This window comes from Thrips palmi, unplaced genomic scaffold (genome assembly GCF_012932325.1).
Source record: "Thrips palmi isolate BJ-2018 unplaced genomic scaffold, TpBJ-2018v1 HiC_scaffold_4, whole genome shotgun sequence".
Classification (NCBI taxonomy): Eukaryota; Metazoa; Arthropoda; class Insecta; order Thysanoptera; family Thripidae; genus Thrips; species Thrips palmi.
Window position 1 is genome coordinate 14,690,583 of NW_023144631.1, and position 24,982 is coordinate 14,715,564.

The 24,982-nt window shown below is 43.9% G+C and overlaps 1 protein-coding gene across 6 annotated transcripts in view; it reads right to left on the minus strand.

Annotated features, from left to right (window-relative positions):
* Window positions 1-24,982, minus strand: part of LOC117649170 — an 88,804-nt gene that overhangs the window by 30,710 nt on the left and 33,112 nt on the right. For 5 of the 6 annotated variants that reach the window (XR_004587964.1, XM_034391659.1, XM_034391657.1 and 2 more), the window contains exons 5-11: window positions 24,255-24,422; window positions 21,427-21,580; window positions 21,185-21,360; window positions 20,780-20,954; window positions 19,626-19,924; window positions 11,043-11,157; window positions 8,820-9,019 (exon numbers count right to left, since the gene is read on the minus strand). Coding sequence is in view for 5 of the 6 variants with exons in the window: in XM_034391659.1 (XP_034247550.1) it covers window positions 8,820-9,019; window positions 11,043-11,157; window positions 19,626-19,924; window positions 20,780-20,954; window positions 21,185-21,360; window positions 21,427-21,580; window positions 24,255-24,422 (1,287 nt within the window). In the remaining variant the exon portion in view is untranslated. The remainder of the gene's footprint in view (window positions 1-8,819; window positions 9,020-11,042; window positions 11,158-19,625; window positions 19,925-20,779; window positions 20,955-21,184; window positions 21,361-21,426; window positions 21,581-24,254; window positions 24,423-24,982) is intronic. The other variant, XM_034391660.1, reaches the window with a different exon arrangement.

Below are 24,982 nucleotides of genomic sequence, written 5' to 3' on the forward strand. Positions count from 1 at the left end.
TTGTAAGTCGAGTTTTACATAGTTTTCCCGCAGTTTTTTGGGGGCTGACCACGAAATGACTTTCAATTTCATCCCAGACCTTTACTTTCCCCAAATTTTTCCAAACTGTGACCCAAAAATTTTAAAGTTGAGTTTCCCATTGTTTCCTGCGTTCTCAGTAAGATAATCACGAAAATGAAGAATTTCCCGGGCCCCTTTTTTACGGGAAAACACTATATTTGGGCCCTTTTTCTGCACATTTCGCTATCTCCTATAAGAATGTGTTCAGACGCATCGCTCGCCTACTACGCGCCCAAACTAAACGGCGCGTACCCCTAGTACTCGAGAGTCCAGAAACCAAAGTGTGAATCCTAACAATAATAGGGGCTGGCGGGGCGGCCGGGGCGGGATGGTGTCGCAGTCTGCGCGAAACATCGACAATGGCACCCCTCCTCGCGCGCGACGGCCTGCTCACTGGCCACTCACTCCCCCGGTACAGCGCCGGCAGACCCATGCGGACGACGAGGCTCCGCCTTCCTCGCGAGGCGAAGGAGGAGGGGAAATGTAAATACTTTTAATATTTCTACAATGACACATCCTAAAGAATATAATTTTTATTCATACATGTTCTCACTCTTTTTTGCAGTTTTAAAAACAAAACAGTCATGAGGCACCTGCTACAACTAGCACCCCACACAATACCAAAAAAATATCATCGAAAGAAAACCAAACGAGTATCATCTGCTTTCATTAACGTTCGTTGAATGAGATTTTTTCACAGCATACCTGCTAGGCACACGCTTATATGGAGTGCAGGGTGGCCACTCAAATTTCCAAAAAAAAATTCCCGGTTTTTTTTCCCCTTTTTACCGGTCAAAATTTAAAGGGTTTTCTTGGGTTTTTTTAGTGGTTCCAAAAGGGGCTTTTTTTGGGCGCGGCAGCGCCTCGGAAGGGTTTGACCGCTGAATGTGGGAGCAGTGGTCTCGCAAAAAAAGTCAACAGTGAATGAATTTTAGAAAATCACCTTTTTGCTGACTTTGGGGGTCACTGCATCCAATTTAGTTGCGGTCAAAGGCCTCCCTCGACGCCTTCTATTTTTAAGACCCTACTCTTTCATGTCCCACCTCGGGAAGGCTTTTTACCCTGATGTTTGGGAGCAGTGGGGCTTGCAAAAAAGGGCAAACTGAATGTTTCAGAAAAACCGTTTTTGCTGACTTTGAGCGGTCCACTGCATCCATTAAGTTGCGGTCAAAGGGCCCCCCTCGATGCCTTACTATTCTGAGGACCCTACTCTTTCATGGCCCACCTCGGGAAGGCTTTGACCGCTGATAGTTTGGGAGCAGTGGTCTTGCAAAAATGGTCAAAAAGTGATTGAATCCCCGAAAGTATGATTGTCATTTTATTTGGGTGATGTTGATTGTTTTACTTATTTCTAAATAGACGTGCAATGATTTCTGGAGTTGGGTCCCCTTGCTGCGGCAACCCCACGACTAAGACTGAACCTTTAGAAGAAATTCAGAAAAAACAGCCGCAGGGCTTTTTTTGCCTTTTTTTCCCCGGGTTTTAAAACGAAATTCCCGGGGTTTTTTTCCCCGGGTTTTTTAAAGGGGATTTTTTTTTTCCCGGGTTTTTCCCGGTTTTTTCCCCGGGTTTTTCCCCGGGCGGTGGGCCCCCCTGGGAGTGTGGGTTAGCATGTACACGCTAAATAAGAGTGTACCTACTAGGGGTACGCGCCGTTTAGTTTGGGCGCGTAGTAGGCGAGCGATGCGTCTGAACACATTCTTTTAGGAGATGGCGAAGAATATGTGCAGAATAAGGCCAATTCAGTGTCTTCCGTAACGAAAGGGCCGGAATTGATGTCATTTTCGTGATTATCTTACTGAAAACTGCAGGAAATGATGGGAAACTCAACTTTAGAGGTTTTTTTCACAAAATTTGGGTTTAAATTTTGGGAAAAGTAAATTCTGGGATGAAATTGGAAGTCATTTTCATGATCAGCCACCAACAAAATGCAGGAAATATGTAAAACTCAACTTCAAATTTTTTGGGCCGAAATTGGTTAATTTTGGGAAAAATAAAAGTCGGGATGAAATTTGGGAAATCATTTTCGTGATCACACACCAAAAACTGCAGAAAACTATGTAAAACTCAACCCTTTAAAATTTTTGGGCCGAAAATTTGGGTTTAAATTTTTGGGAAAAATAAGGGTCTGGGATGAAATTGGAAGTCATTTTCGTGATCAGCACACCGAAAACTGCAGGAAACTATGTATAACTTGACTTGAAAATTTAGGTCCAAAATTGGTAAAATTGGTCTGGGGTGAAAATAAAAGTCATTTTTGTGATCAGCACACCAAATACTGCAGGAAACAATGACTGACTCACTGAGGAAATTTTGGTCCAAAATCATATAATTCTAGTTGAAAGTATGGGTCTGCAGTTGTTAACATGAACACAATTTCTGAGTGTGTTTCCTGTTCATGGTGTCGTAACATGAACCCTGGCACTGTTACTCAGTCGAGTAACATCCAACAGTCAGCATTGAATTGCTTAGTACGATTCACAAATGCTTCAAATACCAGTCGACATCTCCTCGTTATTAAAACACTAGAACCGCGGAGGGGGTCAATTTGACCCCTTTAAATTTTCGTCTTAAATTTTTCTGACTTATTTTTAGGCACGAAGTAGCCTTATAGTATACCCAGGATTCAGCCGGCCCGAGATTCAATTTGTGTGGCCCTTTATGCATTTCGGAAAGTTTCTATACGATTTTTATGAGACTTTGCAGACTTGTAGAACTTTGAACGCTGATTCTCATGCTGAAATCGGGTTTAAAAAAGTTGGGGGCCCAAATTTTGAGAAATTTGCTGTCAAAATCGCCGTTTCCATGGCAAAACTCGACTCGTAAAAGGGAAAAAAAAAGGGAGTGGGGGGAGCCGAGCCGGGGCGGACCAATAGCCGAGCTTCTTTTTGGGTCTGTACAGCTTACTCCAAAAGCTGAAATCAGCACGTTCGAAATGAAAAATTTCTTGGACTGCAGGTAGACAAGATGCAACAATAGAATTGGTGTCGGTTCGAACGCAGTTTTTCGGGTAGAACTATCCAATAATACTTCTTGGTTGGAGTGTTTTTGGACATGCGCAGTAGGTTTGCAACCTGTTAACAGTTTAACCAACAGTAGCATTTGAAACCTGTATTAATTATGCTCTCTTTCTTGTTTTTTCTTTGTTTCCTGCTTATGAAAATTCATATAAAACAAATTTTAAATTTTTTTGTGATGACTTTCTAAAAAAATATTAACAGAAAATTAGCAAAACAAAAGTTCTATTTTTCTGGCATACAGTTTCTCAAATTTTCCCTTTTTTTTTTCTGTCAATAAAAAAATTTTGTTGTTGTTGTGATTCAGTTAGCACTAGGACGGACCACTTTGCTCCACCTCGCGACTTGCAGTGCTCATGTTCCTCGAACAAGACTCACCCGCGTTTCGAAACCATCCCTCCCGAGTTTATGAAGTTTGTCAAACCAACCGTCGTGGTGTTGATACGTTGTAAGGGAGAACTATTACAAAATTGAAAAAAACATGACTAGAGAACCATAGCCTTTTGAAACAAGCCAAACAATTCAACGTCAGCAACAATGGATGGGCAGTTTTAATGCGCGACTGCTGGTGCTTTCAGCTTCGCGATTTTCGCAAGGGCGCAGACGCCGAGAAACTAGTTCCCAAACCCCGGGAAAATTAATTTACTGCCTTCTTTCTGCCAAGAACATTTTAATAATGATGGACTTTAAAGATGTTCCATTGTCAGAATACTGTGGAATACATTAGCATTGGAATTTTTTTAATTTACCAGCATTTTGATTTCTATTTTGTCAAGTTTAAATTTCGACGGGTGGCACATCGACCACATTGGTATTACTGCCATTGGTAGTCCCCTGAGCCACAATTTCACAACACCACTTCTTTTCTTTCTCCACACTCTTACACAATAATCAAATTGACTTCGTGACTCCTAGGATTTCTTGAAATCGTATTTTTTCTTCTCGGATTTGGGGCTTTTTGACTTTTTATAAATACCAGAAAAGAACATTTGAGTGAAATTTCGGCGCTGTCGTACCATTTTTGTGGGCGTAAAACAACAATATACCTAGAACCGCGGCAGGGGTCATTTTGACCCCTGTATTGTTTGCACTCTGGAAGTTCGAATTTTAGCAATAAAAAAGCGTCACAAGCGTCAATTTTAGTGGTGAATCATTTGGGAGTGCTATGGACTGCCCTGGGAGACCTAACTTGGCCAACAGCATAGGCGACCCGCCGAGCAAACGCCTAAATGTATGCAAGATGCGTGTGGGTGATTCCGTGCGTAGGGGGTCATTTCAGGTCACCGGGGCCTTGCGCCTGAACTGAGGTTGATTTGTTAGCTTAGGCAATTAAAATTTGTTTTACTAAACAAAGACCATGTCCTCATGTGGATGAGTCGATCTAACTTTTGTTTTTCTAGGTTTCGTAAGCTGCTAAAGTGTCGTTTTGTAAGTTCCGTCATGGTCACCAACACCTATAAGACAACATTGCCATGCTGTACTATATGACTCAGCCACATCAAAAGAAAACAGGCTATTTCACTCTCTTCCCTGACTTATTCTTCGCAAAATTACGGAAGATGATCTGTGTATCATCACTGGTTGAACCCGAAACAGCCTTTGGGAAAATGTCCACCGTGTGACCATGTGACCTATGCTGCTTTTACAACTGACGGTCTACTGGGGTTCCTTTTCGTTTTAGAACCTCGCGACCACTTGGGATCGAAAGAACATAAAAAACGCTTCCAGAAACCCATGACCGCGGGACCTGGGGCGATCAAACGACGCTTCCAGGCCGTCAGAATTGTTCAAAACGGTAAGGGTGTACAAATAGATGTAAATTCAGTTTCGGGCCGTAGCTCCTCCATCTGAGGGAGAAAGTTCCCACAACCTGCGCTGAAAAACGCTATTTTGGATGCTCAAAATGACAACGTCAACAGTTTTTGCTTATCTTGTATCCCAGCGGGTCAGAAGACTAAACACTTCGCTTTGTAAATTCCGTAATCTGGAAATTCCGTCATTTTTTCTGTAAATTCCGCCGTATTACGTAGGGGGTGAAATTAAAAGTCAACTTGTAGCGCTGCCACGCTCAGAGTACTGTGGGGCACTATGTATGCCACCTACACCAAATTTAGCCCCTAAAGTTGAACTTTAAAAAAAGAACATTTGGTACATCCAAAATGACCCCCTACGCACGGAATCACCCGTGTGTTCCGCGTAAGGTATCTGTAGAATAAAAAATCTCATTCAACAAACGTTAATGAAAGCAGATGATACTCGTTAGGTTTTCTTCAAGGTAGTAGTTCGGGCTTTTTTATAACTGTGTATGAAATAAATAGATAGCCCAATAATATACATGGACCTGGGTTGGTTCGTCAAAATGTGGAAATTTTAAAATCAAAGATGTTTAGCTCAATTACCACTTGCACGGACTTCCTATCAGCAAATACCCCTTATGAAGTTTAAACTAGTTTAAACTAAAAGGGAGAAAGGCTTTTTAGGTATTACTAATAACATTGCGTATTCATAAGTTCAGTAACAAGGAGATATCGAATGGTAATTGAAGTATTTGTGAATCGTATTAAGCAATTCAATGCTGGCTGCTAAATGTTACTCGACTGAGTAACAGGGTCAGGGTTCATGGCATGACACCATGAACAGGAAACGCTCTTGAAAAATCTAACTAGGGGTGCGCGCCGTTTTGTTTGGGCGCGTAGTAGGCGAGCGATGCGTCTGTATTCTTGTAGAAGATGGTGAAGAATATATGCAAAGTAAGGCCAATACAGGGTCAATGTGAAACTCAATTTTAAAAGTTTGGTCACAAATTGGTAAATTTTGGGGAAAGTAAAGGTCTGGGATGAAATTGGAAGTCATTTTCGTGATCAGCACACCAAAAACTGCAGGAAACTATGTAAAACTCGATGTAAAAATTTTGGTCGGAAATTAGTAAATATTTGGAAAAGTAAAGGTCTGAGATGAAATTGGAAGTCATTTTCGTGATCAGCACACCAAAAACTGCAGGAAACTATGTAAAACTCGATGTAAAAATTTTTGGGCGGAAAATTTGGGAAATATTTGGAAAAGTAAAGGTCTGAGATGAAATTGGAAGTCATTTTCGTGATCAGCACACCCAAAAAATGCAGGAAACTATGTAAAACTCGATGTAAAAATTTTGGTCCGAAAATTTGGGAAATATTTGAAAAGTAAAAGGGCTGGGATGAAATTGGAAGTCATTTTTGTGATCAGCACACCAAATACTGCAGGAAGCAATGAAACACTGAGGAAATTTTGGTCCTAAATCATGTAATTCTAGTTGAAAGTATGGGTCTTCAGTTGTTAGGTTTTTTTAATAGTGTTTCCTGTTCATGGTGTCATGCCATGAACCCTGACCCTGTTACTCAGTCGAGTAACATTTAACAGCCAGCATTGAATTGCTTAATACGATTCACAAATACTTCAATTACCATTCGATATCTCCTTGTTACTGAACTTATGAATACGCAATAATATTAGTAATACCTAAAAAGCCTTTCTCCCTTTTAGTTTAAACTAGTGGATTAAACTATATTGATTTATCTGCATTAATTAAAAAGAGACATATTTACAGGCAGGCTGATTTCAACTACTTTACGGAGAAGACCTTCTGTCAGATCCAATGAATCGTTTCATAGAATCCAATGTCGAGGCCACTTATTGCTAAACGCAAGTTTAGCTTATTCATAATGATAGTCATGATGTGTTATTTAATCTTTGAAACAGTTTAGCAAAAGTATTTACCTAACATTCTGAGTAAATTTAAAAAAAAAAAACCTCAAACCAAACCAAAAACAAATTACCAGTTGTCGCAGACAATGTATGATTAAGTTAAAAGAATCGTCTCATGAAATCATATGACCAAGTCAGTGAATCGTCTCATTGAATCTGATGTCAATGTCAAACCTTGAATGCGCTACACTCACTCATCATATGGTTTTCTTTAAGGTTAGTACTATAGTAAACTCACAGCATTGCAATGAAGCCTTTTCCCAGAATCAGTGCCAAGAGTCAGCAAAGACTATTTATTTTGGCAAGATTAGTATCAGGTTTGTACTTATAGAATGTATTAATATATTTTCAAACTGTTATTGAGCAAAGCAAACAACTAAAAAGTATAATGTCTGAGAATAAAAATGGAAATACACTCTCAAAGCTTACAAAGACCAAATCATTCTTGCAATTATCAAACACACACACACACTCCACTGACTAAAACATTTCCCCTGTAGCGGTGTAGCGGGGGAGGGGAGGGGGCGGACGGACGGACGAAACGCGTAATAATTGTCACTTTCATTTTCCGTATTTCACTGAGTTGACACTCCGGAGGGGTTTCAATCATTCTAAATATATCGAAAAACTATGACCGTACTCACTTCTAAGCCCTTCTGCTCTTTAGTTTGTTTTATTTGCCAATGTTTTGCGAGGTCCCGTATTTGAGAGTCGCGGCCGCAAGTATGAAAAATTGCTACGAGCTGCCAACCACTGCCAACCTAACCACGCTAAGAACCTAATTCAAAAAGATGTTTTGAATATTTCAAACAATAGTAATCGTGAATATAAGATAAACTCCCCCTGGGGGGATTTAGGAGCCTTCCGGTGCGAAATTTTGAAAAATATTTGTGCGGTAGTTGCTGAGAAACGTGAGTGAGTTACAGACAGACAGACAGACAGACGCACGACCAGTCACTTTTTGGTACCCCCAAACACGGCATGGGCTCGCTATCGCTCGCCAACAACTGAAGACCCATACTTTCAACTAGAATTACATGATTAAGGACCAAAATTTCCTCGGTGTTTCATTGCTTCCTGCAGTATTTGGTGTGCCGATCACAAAAATGACTTCCAATTTCATCCGAGACCTTTACTTTTCCAAATATTTACCAATTTTGGACCAAAATTTTTACATCGAGTTTTACATAGTTTCCTGCAGTTTTTGGTGTGCTGATCACAAAAATGACTTCCAATTTCATGTCAGACCTTTACTTTTCCAAAGATTTACCAATTTCGGACCAAAATTTTTACATCGAGTTTTACATAGTTTCCTGCAGTTTTTGGTATGCTGATCACGAAAATGACTTCCAATTTCATCTCAGACCTTTACTTTTCCAAATTTTCCCAAATTTGGCCCAAAAATTTTTACATCGAGTTTTACATAGTTTCCTGCTTTTTGGTGTGCTGATCACGAAAATGACTTCCAATTTCATCCCAGACCTTTACTTTCCCCAAAATTTACCAATTTGTGACCAAACTTTTAAAATTGAGTTTCACATTGACCCTGTATTGGCCTTACTTTGCATATATTCTTCACCATCTTCTACAAGAATACAGACGCATCGCTCGCCTACTACGCGCCCAAACAAAACGGCGCGTACCCCTAGTTTAGCGTGTACAAGCCACGCACACTCTATTTAAGCGTGTGCCTAGCGGGTATGCTGTAAAAAAGAGTGTGCTTGCTCTGGAAACGCAAGAGTGTGCATAGCACACTGTTTTGAAATGTGTGCCTGTATGCACACTATTTTAAACTGTGTGCCTGTAGGCACACTGATCTAAACAGTGTGCTTGTGAGGCACACACTTTAGAACAGCGTGCCTGACTGAGACTGCATGGGTCCTAGGCACACAGTTACAAAGTGTGTGCCTCCATGCAGACTGTTTCAAACAGAGTGCCTGTAGGTAGGCATCCCTTAAAGTAGGACTTCGGTAATTAAGTCACTAGACTCAGACTCACCGTGGGCTTGCCTAACCTGTCCTTGATTTCAACCAGAAACCGCAACACATCCGGGTCAGACATCTCCGTGAACAATGCCAGAGAACCGTTTCCGTCCCGAGGAGTGCTTGTATCTGAGCTTATGCCCCAAACGCCCCTCAAGTACCACGAGTCGTAAACATTGACCAAGATGCTGCGCGATCGATGGGCTGGTTCCATTCCTGAGAGCCACAGAAAAGGAGATTAAGTTAAAGTTAAAGGTGCTCACTCAAAACAACTCACGGCCTACACTGTGGCAAAAAGCTACGGAAAATTCTTTAAACAGCTTGTGGTAATTTTCCGTAGCCTCCTTCCCCATGGGAACATCCACGTGGATGAGACGTGGACGCAACGTTAATTTTCACGTGGAATCGACGTGGATGGTCGATTCGACAATCGAGTAGAAACGTCCAAGTCAAACTACGTGGATGCAACGTGGATTCAGCAACTCGCCCTATCCACCTACCATCGATGTTACATCGAGGTGCGTACCGGTCATTCTGAGCTTGGTGAAGCATAATTCGATTGAGTCGATAATCGATGTGAAATCTATGACTTAACCGACCCGGCATTTATGTTAGAAAGTCCTCTCGCGGTTGATCACCGTGAGGACGTCCAAAAATTCATACGATCGAGACATGTCCTATGAGGACCACGTCAAGTCCACTTAGGTTGTCCGACGGGCATTGTATTATGGCTCTGGGATATGGTGAATTGGCATCCTACTTGCAGGTCGAGAGGGTAAGGAAAGACAGGAATATCAGCAGGCCCTCTGTCGGTAGCTTTCAAAACTAATCGAGTTCCAAAGTCCTCGCACAATCTTCGTTGAATCCACGTGGAAGTCCGAATCCTCTGCGATGAATCCGGCTCAGACAGACGACCATGCTACAATGAATTTGAATACGTGTGATCGACATTGAGATCGTGTAGAAAAGTTAAGGCGCTCAATCCTCATTCCATTGATATCGATAGGACCGCTCTGGATACTCGTCACAAGGTCACCGCATTATCGACGTAGACACAACGTCCCTCAAATCCGTTGGACTATCCACGTAGAGTCAACGTTGATTTACAATGGACCACTATAGACGCCCAAATCGATGTTAAATCAACGTGAAAGTCACGTGGATTTAAGGTAGAAAAATGCTATCCACCTAATCCACCTATCTCACGTGGATTCCACGTGGATGATACGTGGTTGTTCCCATGGGGTTCTCAGTATTCTCCGTAGGGTCTTACAGCATTTTCCGTATGACCGCACAGTATTCTCCGTAGGACCTCACAGTGATGTCCGCAGGACTGTGCATTTCATCCCAAGAAATGTACGACCTCACACAAGGAAACTCGATGGAAACTAGTTTTTATTTGCAGAAGCGGCTTCAAGACATTTTCCTGGACCCGGTGTCAAAGAGTCACTGGATGCCCTGCCCCTGCGTGACCCCCGGACATGACTCATGAAGCGCGGGGAAAGAGGCGAGCAAGACATCGCGGGCAAAGGAAATGAAAATTATGTCCCCATCAATGACCGAATTATTGGGGAGGTCAAGTTCATCGATCTCATGGTGGCTAGGGATAGTACAGCAAGAGCTGACCTGCCTGATTTAACTGAATCTGGTTATGCTTTCTAGACAGAGACTAACTAGGCAGTCTGGTATATGACATCAAAATGCAACTGGCTTTTTTCAGTGTACACATCCATAACTCAAAAACTTAAATGAAGTGGGGAAGTAGTAAATGAGTGCATGCAATCGAAATGAACTTGAGAGCACTCACGCAAGTGTTTACTATGAAATACAGTCTTCATCGGCAAAGAGTCGACCGGCAAAGAGTCGACTTCATGCGACGGTCCCCGCTTACGCAGAGGGGCTGAGCTCGAGCCACAATAGTTTTATGGCCCTCCCGAGCTCGGGGCACTACCGGAGCTATTGTCTACCACCATGTGCTGTTCGGTTTTCGTGTCGGCAAAGAGTCGAAATCCGGTCCCGACACGTCGACTCTTTGCCGATGAAGACTGTACTATAGTCACTTTGTGCACTTAAAAATAACCTTAGGATTCCTTTGAATGGCCGGACGAGAGAAGTCTGCGCTTAGAAGTAGTAAACGCTTTCCACTTTGTTCGTTTTCCGTCCACAAATTGGAATAATCATTTCATGCAAGAGTTTGGTTGTACCTCGATGTTTTAAGAATAGCGCCATTGTTACCTACCTTGATGGAAAGTGCAAAAGTAGAAGCTAGCAAAGTTGCACTGGGTACCGTTGCCCTTCAGGAGTGATAATCGTTTCCACATGCGACTGTTCTTCGACGGCGTCTCGAAAAAGGTCTGGAATAACGAGTTTGGTAAAATGCGCCGACAGGATGCGCCTTTGCTAGTAGTCCAACTCTTAAGCTCAATCTCGAAGAATTTATTTCTAACTCCTTCCATTGACCTACGGAGTCAGTGGGTTCACTGTGAAACTGCATGATGTCTTTGGGCTAAGCACTCACTGTAATCCAAAATGGGTTGTACACCTCAAATAATCTGTGGCGAACTCCACACCCCTATGAAAAATGTATTGTACACCGCAAATGACCTGTGGTGAATTCCTGACCTTCATGAAAACTGTATTGTGCACCGCAATTCGTCATAACATGATGGTCCCGACTCCGACACAATGTGTGTTGAGTAACCTCACCCCAATTTAACTGCGGTTAATTCAACACGGATTCTATCGCTAAAATGGCAATATTCGTAAATTTACGTTGAAGACAACGCAGAAATGTGAGGTCAAACCTACACTGCAGCTGCGGTACTTTTGGGACACCGCAGGTTGAGTTTCACCTCAGATAATTGGGTTGAAAGTACCTCATTTTGATTATCAGTGCTCTTAAGGTAGTAGGAGCGTTGCTCAAAAGTTAAGATTTTACCATGAAAATCATACAGCCTATGCATTTAAATCCCCTGAGTCCAGATCCGCAGAGAAAATAATACGTCACCGGCGAAAATCACGAGTTTGGAGTAATTGAAATTAGCATGTGGTCTTATGTGATTGAGGTTATGTTGCCCACGGTTGCGGAGTATAAATACTTGTTTTCAATACTTTTAGTAAAGATAAGTTATAGATTTGTTCGACAAAACCTGTGTTTTTAGGCACACTATTAGCTAAAACAAAGAAAACCGCGCCTTCCCGTCCGATTTTCTGCGCAAAACTACAAAATATGTGATTTAGCAGACGAGACCGAAGTCAAGTGCACAACTAACGTCTTTTTCGGAAGTTAGAACTGTTTTACAAAGCAAAGCAATTTTTTTGGAGGCCACTACTACATTTTTAAAAATTCGACTCTCGCTTGACTAGCAAGCATCGCTCCTACTACCTTAATAAGGAAAAACATAAAACGGCATTGAATTTCTGGTTCAAATATCCCTAACCGGGACTTAGACCTTGGTCGGAGTTCATAATGGATTCCATTTTCGGCTCAGCACCTTCGAAAACATTGGAAACTATATAAAACTCAGAATTAAAGTGTATATCACTACCTCTTTTTTCCAGTGTTTTTCCTATGCTTTGACAAAGCTCGGCAAGCTCGACCGCGTTCCTCATGCGAAGTAACCCGAGAGAAAATTATAGGCTGCAGATTGGCTGCAGGCTGGCTCCCTCCAGGTGGCTGACAACGCGTGGATGGAACTCGGATGGCTGCAGACATTGGCTGTATTCGGACATACGTCAGCCAAAATACAGCCATCCGCAGCCGGTGCAGCGTCTCAGGCTGCACCTGCCAGCCACTGAAGTGTCCCTTTAGAGCCCAGTCAGCGCTGCCCCCGCTGCTCTAGGCTGCACCCCGCAGCCTGCAGGATGCGCCAGACAGCCTTCCTTCGCGAGCCACGCTGCCCCCAGCAGCCACGAGGCTGCGAGGCACTGCTCTAAGCTGCACCCCGCAGCCTTCAGGATGCCCCAGGCAGCTTTCCTTTCCCGGGCCACGCTGCCTCCGGAAGCCTGGAGGCTGTGAGGCGCTGCTGTAGGCTGCACCCCGCAGCCTTCAGGATGCTCCAGGCAGCCTTCTTTCGCCCGGGCCACGCTGCACCCGGCAGCTATGAAGCTGCGGATCACAGCCACATCTCGGCCGCATCCTGCAGCTTCGTGGATGCCATCGGCAGCACCCATATCGCTACTAGGCTTCACTCCTTAGTACATGAAGGTCCCCATGACGACCTTTGAGGGTGCCTGTTACGCCCTTTGAAGTTCTATGGAGCCCTTAGTAGATTTTCTAGGGTCCCAACACCGTTCCAGATCCAAATCTGGTAAGTAATTTCATCTAGGACTTACCGTTCCCGAGATATCAAAGATAACAAAAAGTGTCCCGATTTTTACGAAACTTGCATGGCTTATGTGTGTTAACGTATTCAACTCAAATATCAGCATACCACGCACCCATTCTATTTTTTTCTATTTTTTATAACCCTTTAATCAAGGAGTGCGCCTGAATACCGCCAGCATCCACCATGCTGCATCCGTAGCCTGCAGCCATTGCAGCCCATATGGCTGTATAGTCCTGCCGTAGCCCGGCTGCATCCGGCAGCCAACACGCTGCGACGCGCAGCCTACAGCCATTGCAGCCTACGTGGCTGGAAAGTGCAGCCGCGGCCAGGCTGTCGCTGGCAGCCAGCACGCTGCGACGCGCAGCGTGCAGCCTACAGCCATTGCAGCCCGCCTGGCTGCAAAGTCCAGCCGCGGCCTGGCTGCCGCCAGCAGCCAACACCTGCGACGCTCAGCCTACAGCCATGGCAGCCTACATAGCTGTAAAGTCCAGCCAAGGCCCGGCTGGCACCAGCAGCCAACACGCTGCGACGCGCAGCCTACAGCCATGGCAGCCTACGTGGCTGTAAAGTGCAGCCGGGGCCCGGCTGGCGCCAGAAGCCAACACGCTGCGACGCGCAGCCCACAGCCATTGCAGCCTACATGGCTGTAACGTCTACGCGGCAGGGCTGGCGCCAGCAGCCAACACGCTGCGACGCGCAGCCTACAGCCATTGCAGCCTACATGGCTGTAACGTCTAGCCGCGGCAGGGCTGGCGCTAGCAGCCAACACGCTGCGACGCACAGCCTGCAGCCACTGCAGCTAAGTTGGCTGTGCGTGGCAGCGTTTGTAGGCTGCTTAGGGCAGCCAAAAGGCTTCTGTGCGCAGCTTCTGAAGCGTTTCACAGCCAAAGCGCTCCGTGAAACAGCCAGACCAGCCACTGCAGCGTGCATGGCTGCAAGTCCAGGACGTCGCTATGGCTGCGACATGGCTGCAACGCAGCCACGGCAGCCATGCATACAGCCAAAAAACGGTCCATACAGCCATGCGTCAGCCGTGCGTCAGCCTTTCTGCAGCCTTCTATTTTTACTCGGGAAGGTGACCTGACCAAAGCATTTGCTGCGGTAAGGGAGGGTGGGGCACCATGACCACTGGGGTACCATAACCACCCCCCTCGCTCTCGGGAACTACTTTGCCGACGGAAACCGGTCGATCGGACTTTCGAGAGAATAGAATTCTAACTATTTTCAGCCAGAGCCCTACCTTCTAGCTTCAGGGGTACGACCATAGCACCTCGCCAAAATTTTTGTTACAGCGTTTTGGCTTAATTGGGCGTTTTTCAAATCTGAGATATTTTTTCTCACTCTCACCTTTGAGGAGATAAGTTCGATGTCTTAGGTTTTTCTCAAAATGTCGGCTCTCCGGCAAAATATCCAACATCACATTTAATTCTAAGTAACTGTTTGCTTGCTCGGGGAGCCTTAGAGTCGTAAACTGCATTGTGGGGAGCCATGACCACTTTTTAGTGGGGCACCATGACCATACCGTGAAACGGGGTAACTTCGGACACTTTTGATAGGTTTTTTTGAAATTGTGAAAGTTGTGGTGCTGTCATGGACTTGAGGGTTTAAATTTATTATCTACCCACCTTTAGCTTCGTTTTGGCCCTTATTTCAAATATCTGCACCTCACCGTGTTAACAGTGGAGGGTCCGAAGCAGTGTCCGAAATTACCCCGTGTTTTGGGGTAGTTTCGGACACCCCTGGAAAAAACGTCTTTTCGTGCTGATTTTGGTCCCAAAATCGATCACTGTCTCTTTCTAAAGTGCTAATATGATTATGTGATAAATTCAAAAGGGTTTAGATGTACCAGGGGGCGGCAACGGCCTAGGAGGCGCGTGAAGCCATGCGCGAGTAAGGTGCATGGTTTACTTATTTTCCTTCGATTGTAAGATCTAGGCCGTTGATTGCAAAACGCTTTGCACAGATCAAAAGAGCACAAAATTTGGGGTGCATTAGGCCTAAAAGACTGCCCGATACTTCCAATTCAACCGAACTCAAGGGCGAAATCATTTACATCAACATGGCGCATTCGAGTTTTTTCCTAAATTTTACGATTTTTGTGTTTTTCGGTGTTTTTACTGCACCTTAATACTAGGTAAGGGAGGAGTTTCGAGAAGGGCAATTAGCCTAATGCACCCCAAATTTTGTGCTCTTTCGATCTGTGCAAAGCGTTTTGCAATCAACGGCCTAGATCTTACAATCGAAGCAAAATAAGTAACCTCTGCACCTTACTCGCGCATGGCTTCACGCGCCTCCTAGGCCGTTGCCGCCCCCTGGATGTACAAGTAAGGTAGAGGTGGTCATTCATACATAATTTTAAGTCATGTTTTGCACTCATATGTAGTTTGATTTCAGGAATAGTGGGTGGAACTAGTAGAGCCATTTAGAACGCTTCTATTTGTTAGTTTTTGACCGATTAGCTTTCATAGGCAACTCGGGCCATACTTTATTACGCGAAAGTGAATCTTAAATCTCCCTCTACAAGATTACATATGATCACATACATGAATATGAAAGGCAAGTAGTCGTGTCGTATGTACACTGGTATTTCTAATGTGATAACTTTCATACAATTTGCTGCGATAAAAAGGCTAGTGTGATTCCCTCAAATTATCGCATCTGTGGCAGCCATAAAAAATTATCGCACTAAAATTGCAATAAGTCCCTTAGGTTTTGGCCGGTCTGGGCCCAGATTATCACAGTTTCGGCGTGATAAAATGATAACTACACAAATAATGCGATGAATGCGCTAATGCAATACAATAATTATTGCACTTTTAATGCAATAACTTTTTCATGGCGCTACTAATGCAATAAAAATGTTATTGCTTTTTAAATGAGTTCTTTATTACATTCGGAAAATCAGTGTACGGTTAGGAAGATACAGGGGCTCAGTGGAAAGCTTTGCATAGTAAACCGGCGAGCTATGCAGCCATTCGCCAAGTCCTACTCTCATGTAACATGAAAGAAAATTAATCACAAAACAGTCGTTGACACTAAGGTAGGACATGCTCATAAAACTAAGTATCAAAGATGTAGCTTTGCCCCATTTTCATGAAATTCGAAGTTTACAAAGCAACCACTGTAACAATTGGGGATTATCGTTGTTATTGGATTATCTTCAACTTTCAGAAGAGCTTTTCAGCTTCCACCACTCAAACCCTGCAAAATTGGAAGTGTTCAGGACATACCCACTCTCCCTGTCGTGACGTTTGTATGTCCGAAATTACCCCGTAAAGTAACATTTTTTTAGTTTTGAGCCCATATAAACCATACTATTTGACCCAGGTGATTGAAAATTTGACACAGAATACTCTTAATATGATTGAATCGACAAACAATCCCCTCATGAACCGGCCATGAACAGTTTCGGCCTGCCGGTCAAAGTTTTTACGCATAAAGCGAATTTAGGTAAAAATGGTTAAATACAAAAACCACTATTTCTCCTGGAGTTTGCCCCTCATTTGGCCTCCGGGTGATTGTTCAGATGGTTTTAAGTGTGGCCTTTGCGATGCGCGCAACGGGACAAGCCTCCAAGTTGGCCGTTAGATGGGAGCATCATCGCAATGCTTCCGGGCAGAGTTGTCCGAAATTACACCGAGTGTCCGAAATTACCCCGTTTCACGGTACATATTTGAGTGTTTTTTCTCATATTTTGGCCTGATAGTGATTTATTTTCGTCGAAAATTTGCTTTTTGCTTCTGAAAATGTATAAAGGTTGAATAACTGCTGCAGAATAGATAGTTTTATCACAAATCGTGAATCACCAGGATGATTAAGAATGGTTCTGAAACTGAGACTTGAAATGGTAGTTTCTCTTGCACTGAATGAGCTCCAAACCGCAAAAGTTGGCCGCGAAGGCGATCCGTGGCCTCTCTGGCAGTATGAGAAACAGCATTTAATTCACATGTTTGCAGTGTAGTAACCGCGATAATTTTCTTAAAATTTACCTAATTGAAGTCTGCATACGAATTTGGATTCGTCTTAGCAAGACAATAATAAAATGTTAACACATGTCATAGCTTTGGATGTGAAATTTGAAAGCCTTAGAGCGTTAACTGTTTTAAACCGTCCAAAGGCATCTTAGAACGTTTGATACTTCGAAGGTTTTTACAGTGTTTTTTTAGTTAAGTTGACTGGCCTGATGGTAAGGACAGCGATATCAACAATTTCAATGAGAATGCTGGTAGAAAGTACACTTTTTTGGGCCAAAAAATTTCTATGGTCATGGTGCCCCACGGGGTGGTCATGGTACCCCATAGGTGGGGCGCCATGACCACTTTGCGTTTTATTTTCCAAAGTGTTCTGTGAGCCTGCCGTGCATTGCAGACAAGTTCCAATGGGTGGAAGAGGTCCTTGGAGGTCCAAAGAATCCCCTCATGCTGGAAACTTAACTTTTCGAACCACACGGTGGAGTAGAGGGAGGCACAAAAAAAAAGTGGTCATGGTTCCCCACCCTACCTTACACGGAAAAAACTCCTTGGTCGTGGCGACCGAAAGTCGATCGCCACGACCATCTTCTTCGATAGCTGGTGGGACTACCGGATTTCCGATTGTGAGAACCATGTCGCCGAGCTGAGGCAAGCTGGCCATCAGAACGACTGTGTTGATTGTGACAACCAAGAATAGGGCATCCTAGAACCGTCGTCCATGAGTTGCAGGGACAGGTATGATTTTGGAACGCTTCGAGACGACCAGAGAGTTGGTCGAGAGGACCAACTCATTTGACTCTTTAGCCGACGGATCTCGTTTTGGGGGAATTTTCCCCCGACGTTGCGCTCAGCAGGATTGGTCAGAACTTGTAACATTGTGGTCCTCGAATTCGTAGTGCGTCTAGCACCTTCAATGGGATGAAAATTAAAAATGTAGGTGGTGAAGAGACCACGAAGTCGCACCACTCTTCCCGACTCGAAGGCTAGATCCTCTGGATCCGCTCCACATGCGGAACACCACCGTCTGTAGGGGGGATCATGCCGGCACCTAACCTAATGGCCGAACGTAGACGCCAGCGAGAGGCAACATGAAAATGCGTTCTTCTCGACTTCAGGGGGCACACCAGTGAAAATGCAGAGGTTTTGAAAAACAATCATTCTGAGAAAAGTAACCGATGTATTCGATTGATATTTTATTCTTGGCTCAAAATTATGTCAAAGAAAAGGAAAATCAGTATGGGAGAGCGAGGTGGCGATGGCAAGATGAAGCGCCAGTGCATTTCATTTTTCTGCGACCTTGCTTCACTCCTGCCACGATTCCGCCTCTCTGGATTGAGCTTCGCGCACGGGATTTGAAAATTTCTCAACAGGACACATGTGGCTATGGTCTGAACCACGGGCATGCCAATAGAATGATATTGAATTTGTTTTTTCAGAAGGCAAAAATAGAAATAAATTTTTTAACCAATTTTTTCGCGCTTTCATGGCTGTAGCTCACGTCCTATGTATGGGATGGCCATTTCCGAGGTTCAGACCATAGACGCAAGTGTAACGAACATTTTGCCGCAAACCGCATTAAATTATCTTAATTTTTGCGCCCGTGAGAGTGGCACAAAGGTACAAAAAAGGTGTTTTGAGTAAAAGCCCTTAAAGTGGAAACATAGATTTGACGTGTTTTTTCGGATTAGAAATGCGTCTTTTGACGTATTTGAGTTCAGTTTGCGCCAAAATGTTCCTCTTTTCAACTGCGTTTGGGTGGTTCAAGAGTTTTGTGATTGAAGTTCAAGTGAAAAACCTGAACGTTAAAAATGGGTCAAAAATATGCAAAAATAATTACCTTTTTAGCAACCTTAAAAATGTGCACAAGCCAAAGTAATCGGAATTTCGGGGTGGGGTTTGCGGCATTCGACTCGGGATGAATAGCAGAAAAATAAGATAAAATAAAAGAAAAGGCAAAAATTTGACGATTTTCACTGGTGTGCCCCCTTCAGTGTAATATTTTGTTCAGAACTTTTAGCTGACAGCTAGAGAAGATATTTACCTAGGCAACAGACAGCATTATTTGCGAAAATTATTTACTTGAGTAACATAAATCGGAAATACTAATAGGCGAACGGACACACCGTCACCAAGCGGCAGCCCGTGAAACCTCGACTCTCAGAACCGAACTTCCTTGAGCAGAGCGGTCGGTTGTGACGATCGGCTCGGGCCAACCAAGTGACTTGTAAGAGGACAGATACGCTAGTTGGTTGCCTGAATCAAGCCGTTCGATGCCTACAACCACTGTAACGACAACTGGGTAAATCCGATCGTGAGGACCAACGGTTTTTTTCCGTGTAGACGACACCAGTTTGACCGCGTCAACTGGCGCGGAGTTGACCACGTTTGTTTCATCAGTGTAGCTGCCATTGTAAAAGACGTTTTACACCCAATTTAACCACCCGCTCTCTGTGAAGTCTTGCTCTCTGCGAATATTTGTCTCTGAATCCCCCTCCCTGTTAAGATGCCCCGTTCCGAACTTACCGTTCCCACACGTTGCTTTTGTAGTTGGGCGCTGCCCGTCCAGTCCACGCACACCGGCATCAGGTTCAGGGGCTGCTTCAGCTCCAGGACGATGAAGTCGTAGCGGCCGGCGTAGGTTTGCACGTCCTTCGGTTCGATCAGGCGCAGAACCTCACTCACATAACCCGAAGTGCCGTCCAGAGTCAGAGAGGAATGGGCGTTTCGGCGCGAAGCAACTCGGAATGCGGACGCCGGGTATTCAGTCAGGAAAATCAAGCGCAATAGAAGGTTATCACTCCTACCCAGGTTCTGCTTTTTCGCTGCGGGAAAGAAACATGCAACCGGTCAGCTGGATCAGGCCCAGGGCAGTGCCTTGCACACTGTTATTGAACGAATGTGACGTCATATTCGTAAGAATGTGACTATTGTCACGTTCGTTTGAAAACGATGTCACATTCGTTTGAACGTGACACGGCCATTTAATTTGGATCTCACATTTGTTGAAACGTGGTTCAACCGGGATCAACATTCGAACGAATGTGACATCATATTCAAACGAACGTGCACTGTAAATATTATGTTGTGAATTTACGACGGATTATTTTACGAAGGTTTTTGGGAATGTCCAAAAGTGCACTGAAAATGTTTCTTTCCTACAGGAACTTTCGTAAATCAACGGAAGTTCGCCGTTAATTTACGAAGGTTCATAGTAAATTTACGAAGGAAAATCGTAAATTTACGACGGGCTTCGTTAATCTACGACGGGCCTTCGTAAATCTCCGACGGACCTTCGTAAATAGACGAAGGAACTGTTGGCAAGGACTGTTGCAATCCGTCGTTAATTCCAGACCTGTGATTACGGAGCTTCTCTGTATATCAACGAAGGTTCTTTGTTAGTAAACGAAGATTCCCTGTAAATTTACGAAGAATCTTTGTAGATTTACGAAGGTGCTTCGTAAATTTCCATTGTGATTGTAAAATCGACTGAGGTCCTTCCAAAAACTTACGAAGGTTCTTGTAAATATACCTTCGTAAATTAACTAAGGAACCGTCGGCAATTTTTTTGCGGAAGGATCCGTCGTTTATTCCGAACATTAATTTTTACAGTGTGACAAAATTCACTTTCCAACGAATATGACGTCACACTCGTTGAATGACAGTGCAGCCTTACTCACAGGTGATGACCAAGTTTGGCTTGATTAGGACGCCAGACCACAGCCTCTCGAAAGCATGGCCCGAGGTTTGCTTCAAGTACACGTCCACCTCCCAGGGGAAGTCCTGGCGGCCCGCTGTGGCGCCGTCCACGACGTCGGACTCGGCCACGTCCACGCCGCAGTGGCGCGCACTCAGCTGCAGGCCAAACCGAGGGGTCCTATTCAAAAGATCTTTTCTGGGCGTTCCCCCCGAGAGAATCTCATCTTAAACGTAAAGAAGTGCTAACAACTATGTAAAAAATAATTACATAAGCGAAAAGTGCGTATTATGGTTGCTCAAATTACTAGAGGTGCTGACAAAATGTCAATACTGTGCTTAAAGTCAATAGCAAGTCTGAGAGTGGCCCCGTATCCTGCCCCACCTACCACGCCCTTTTGGACGAAGCCGGACATCCACGGCAAGAAGGTCGTCACGTTGGTGAAAAAGGAGAGCGTAATCTTCGAGACGCTCCCGACGGACACCACACCGCGAAGGTACCACGCGCGGTCCCTGTAGGGGAAGGCCATACCTCCCCCACTGTCACCTTTGGCCACGGTTGTGTCTGCAACAAAACGGCGTGACTGGACCAACCTCGCGTCTGGCAACATTTTTCCGCAGAAGTGCTTACTGTTGACGTATCCCACGCAGAACTTGTCGGGCATAGTGTTGTAGATTTCAAAACTTTTGCCGACGAGTTGCTGGCACACTTCCCTTTCCATGTACGGCAACCTGGCGTAGCACAGGTTTTCACTTCGCAGCAAAGTTTGGCCGAACCCGACAACCTGCGACCAGATGACTATGAATAACTAGACTGTACGCCTTTAAGGTCAATGTGCCGAACTCAGGAACACACCAGATTCTCAACCTACGCATACCGTAAAACGGGGTACACTAAGACAAATTTCGTGGGTTCTTTTAGCGAATTTCCATCTTTCAATTTCAATTGGAGGTGCTGAAGTGTTCATCAATTGTTTATTGACCCTTTGGCTACACTTCTACCAAATTTCGGATTTTAAGATGCAGTAGGGACACAGTAAAAACTCTACGAAGAATCGCTTCGTAATACGAAGAAAATGAAGGCATTGTAAAATCTACGAAGAAATGCTTCGTATTATGAAGCAAAATGCTTCGTATTATGAGGGTCATTCTACAGAAATGTTACAATTTCGCAGTTAGAACCGTGAAAAAATAAAAGTTGTCCGATTTCATTCATATTGGGCTTGTTTTTCTTGTTTTGGCATGCAGAATGCGAAACGATATCAAGCGTCACACTTTTCGAGAAAAAAAATTTTTCTCCACTGAAATCATAGGGGAAATGTCTACGGAGTTTACATAAATTGACGCCTACGGAGTTTACATTTTGAAGCAAATACCTGGATTGCAGCCGTATGAGTTGGAACAGTAGAACGCGCATACACAGCTGACTAAAGGACCACCAAAGCATTGTTTTTATCCACAATTCGAAAGTTTGACGCACAGGGGATCCGTGGCAAATCGGGTACGGAGTTTACATACAAAAAAAATACGCGACCCCCTATTTGAAATTTGGGTACCAATTAGATGCTAGCCATTGGACTCACATCCTTCAAACTTGGTGGCTAGATGTGTTTTTTCATCCGGAATCCATTGCAGTCTTCAGATTGAGGCTGTGACTTCCCGTTTGTCTCCTGTAGTGCCAAACTCGTTACAGTGCACATGTGGATTTTAGGGAAGTAAAAACTTCGGGACAAAAGTTAATTCTGTGCAGGCACAAAGCTTCAAACTTTTTACTAAAGTCAGTGGGATTAAGTTAAAGTATAAAAGTGCCTTAGCAAATAGAGCCGTCGGGAATGATTGTCCTGCGTCTCGTTTAGACATACGAGAGGCGCAAACTTAGTGAACTACGCATCGGGACAGCCACGGAGTTTACATTTTGCACCTTCCGGAGGCCACAGCCATCTGAAAACCTCAGAAACTTTCAAACCCAATAGTGGATCATTTTGAAGCACAAAAAGCACCATCTCACCGCGCAAACCGCGTCTTTCTAGGACGAACCGTTTCGTCACAAAGGGGCAGGGACATCAAATTGTAACATTTCTGTAGAATGACCCATGAAGCAAAATCCTTCGTATTATGAAGCAAAATACTTCGTAATACGAAGCATTTCTTCATAATATGAAGTAATTCTACAATGCCTTCATTTTCTTCGTAGTTATGAAGCAAATTCTTCGTAGGCTTTTAAGAGTGGACCTTTCAATAATCCTCGAAATGCCGTCCTAAATTTCCCTGCAATGTGGAGTACACTCCCAAGATCCTATTGAGCTTTTTCTTCGTAATACGAACAAAAAGCTTAGTATTATGACAGCACAGCGAAGGTAGTAACGTATGGTGAGGGGTTCTCAGTAACTTATGACCAGTTTCTTAGTATTACAAACAAATTTCTTTGTATTATGATAGATTTGTGTCGTAGAGTACTGAGAATTAGCTTAGTATTATGACAGCACGGCATTTCTCAGTAGGAAATTCGGAGTGTAATACTATGAGACAAGAGAGGAAAATGGTGAAGAAGTCTGGAAAATTGGCTCATTTAGGCGGGCTTGGAGCTTTTTTAGTTCTTTTCATTCATTTTAAAAATGATTGGGGACAATAATGAAGAAGATATAAAATCTGGAGGGAAGAAAAATGGGTGTCACTGAAGAGAGCTGAAAAAATGTAAAAGAAGTCATGAGTTGCCCCCTGGTTTAACCTGTCACATGAAAATACTAAACGAAGAGCATAGATACCGGTCGTGTAGTAAATCAAATTCGTCTTAAAATTGTTATAACTTGAAATTATTATCAGTGGAGTATGTTGTCCTCATGTTTCAAGCGAACAAAAGGTGTCTCGATTTTCCCTGCAAGGTAACAAATTTGTATTCCTTCTGAAACAGGCGGCCCGGGAGTAGGCATAACGGAACCAATTTTTTTCCTAATTATATTGACATGCCCACAGATTTAAGGTGGGAAATACCCATTGAAGCCCCTTTTTTTAAAGTGCCTAGTTTTCATTGAAAACTCTTTCCTACCCTAAGGAGTTTAATTTTGTCTTGTAATGTGTTCCTTATAGATTCCGAATTCAGCCAGACATTTAACCCAAGTACCCTATGAGTGTAGAAAACTTCGGCCAAAAAACAACGCTGCCAACCTTCGGTGCGCACGTTTTCTCGAAAAGTAGTTGATCTCCAGGTCCAGGTATTCTGTACAGGATACTTGACACATATATCTAGTTCACACCGTCGCCCTTTTTTGAAAGTGGGTTCCAGTTTTTTTGTGAATAAGTCTGAAAAGTGAAAATAGAGAGTCAATACTTCATTTTTTGCACTTTTCTGCCGTGTTTACAAAAAACTGGAACTCTTGAGTTTGGAGAGCAATAGTGATAATCACGCTGCAACTACTACAGGCATGTCATCGCAGGATTGTAACGTTCATCCTTCCTTACTGTGCCCTCCTCGCCACCGCGTAGGTCCGGCAGGTCCCCATTCCAGTCGACGCACACAGGTAACGTCCAGGCAGTCACGGCCACCTCGCTCTCCAGCTCCAGCAGCGCGATGTCGTTAGCGTAGTGGAGCTTCACGCCGCCGTAGTTCTTAGTGTGAATATGCGACACCTGAAAAATAATAGCACGTGTTCACGGACCCTTGGTAGACAGGAGGAACAAAAAATACAACCCCAAGAAATCGTAGGAGTAACGACACTCAGAATCCAAACGCTATGAGTATAGCGTCGATTGGTGCAATGCGAAAGCATTGCACATGAAGTGCAATGCCTCCCCATTCCCATGCATTAGCATAGGGCATTTTTGGGATGCATTGCACGTAAGGTGCAATACGGCTGAGGCATTGCACATATGGTGCGATATCTCAGCTGTATTGCACCATACGTGCTATACTCATAGCGTTTGGAATCTCAGTGGAAGTCAATTGGGTTATTGTGAAGGAGTGCTGAGAAAGAAAAAGGGATAGAAGTGTGGCTCAGGGGTGGCTACTAATGGCAGTGGTACCAATGTGGTCGATGTGGCACCCGTCAAAATTCAAAGATTTCTATTTAGTCATAACTATAAATAGAAATAAAAATGCCGGAATGCTAATGCATTCCATACCGGATTGTGTTCCGGTCATTCCATGGTACCGTCAACGGGGGTAACTTAGGACACTTTTTCACGTTTTT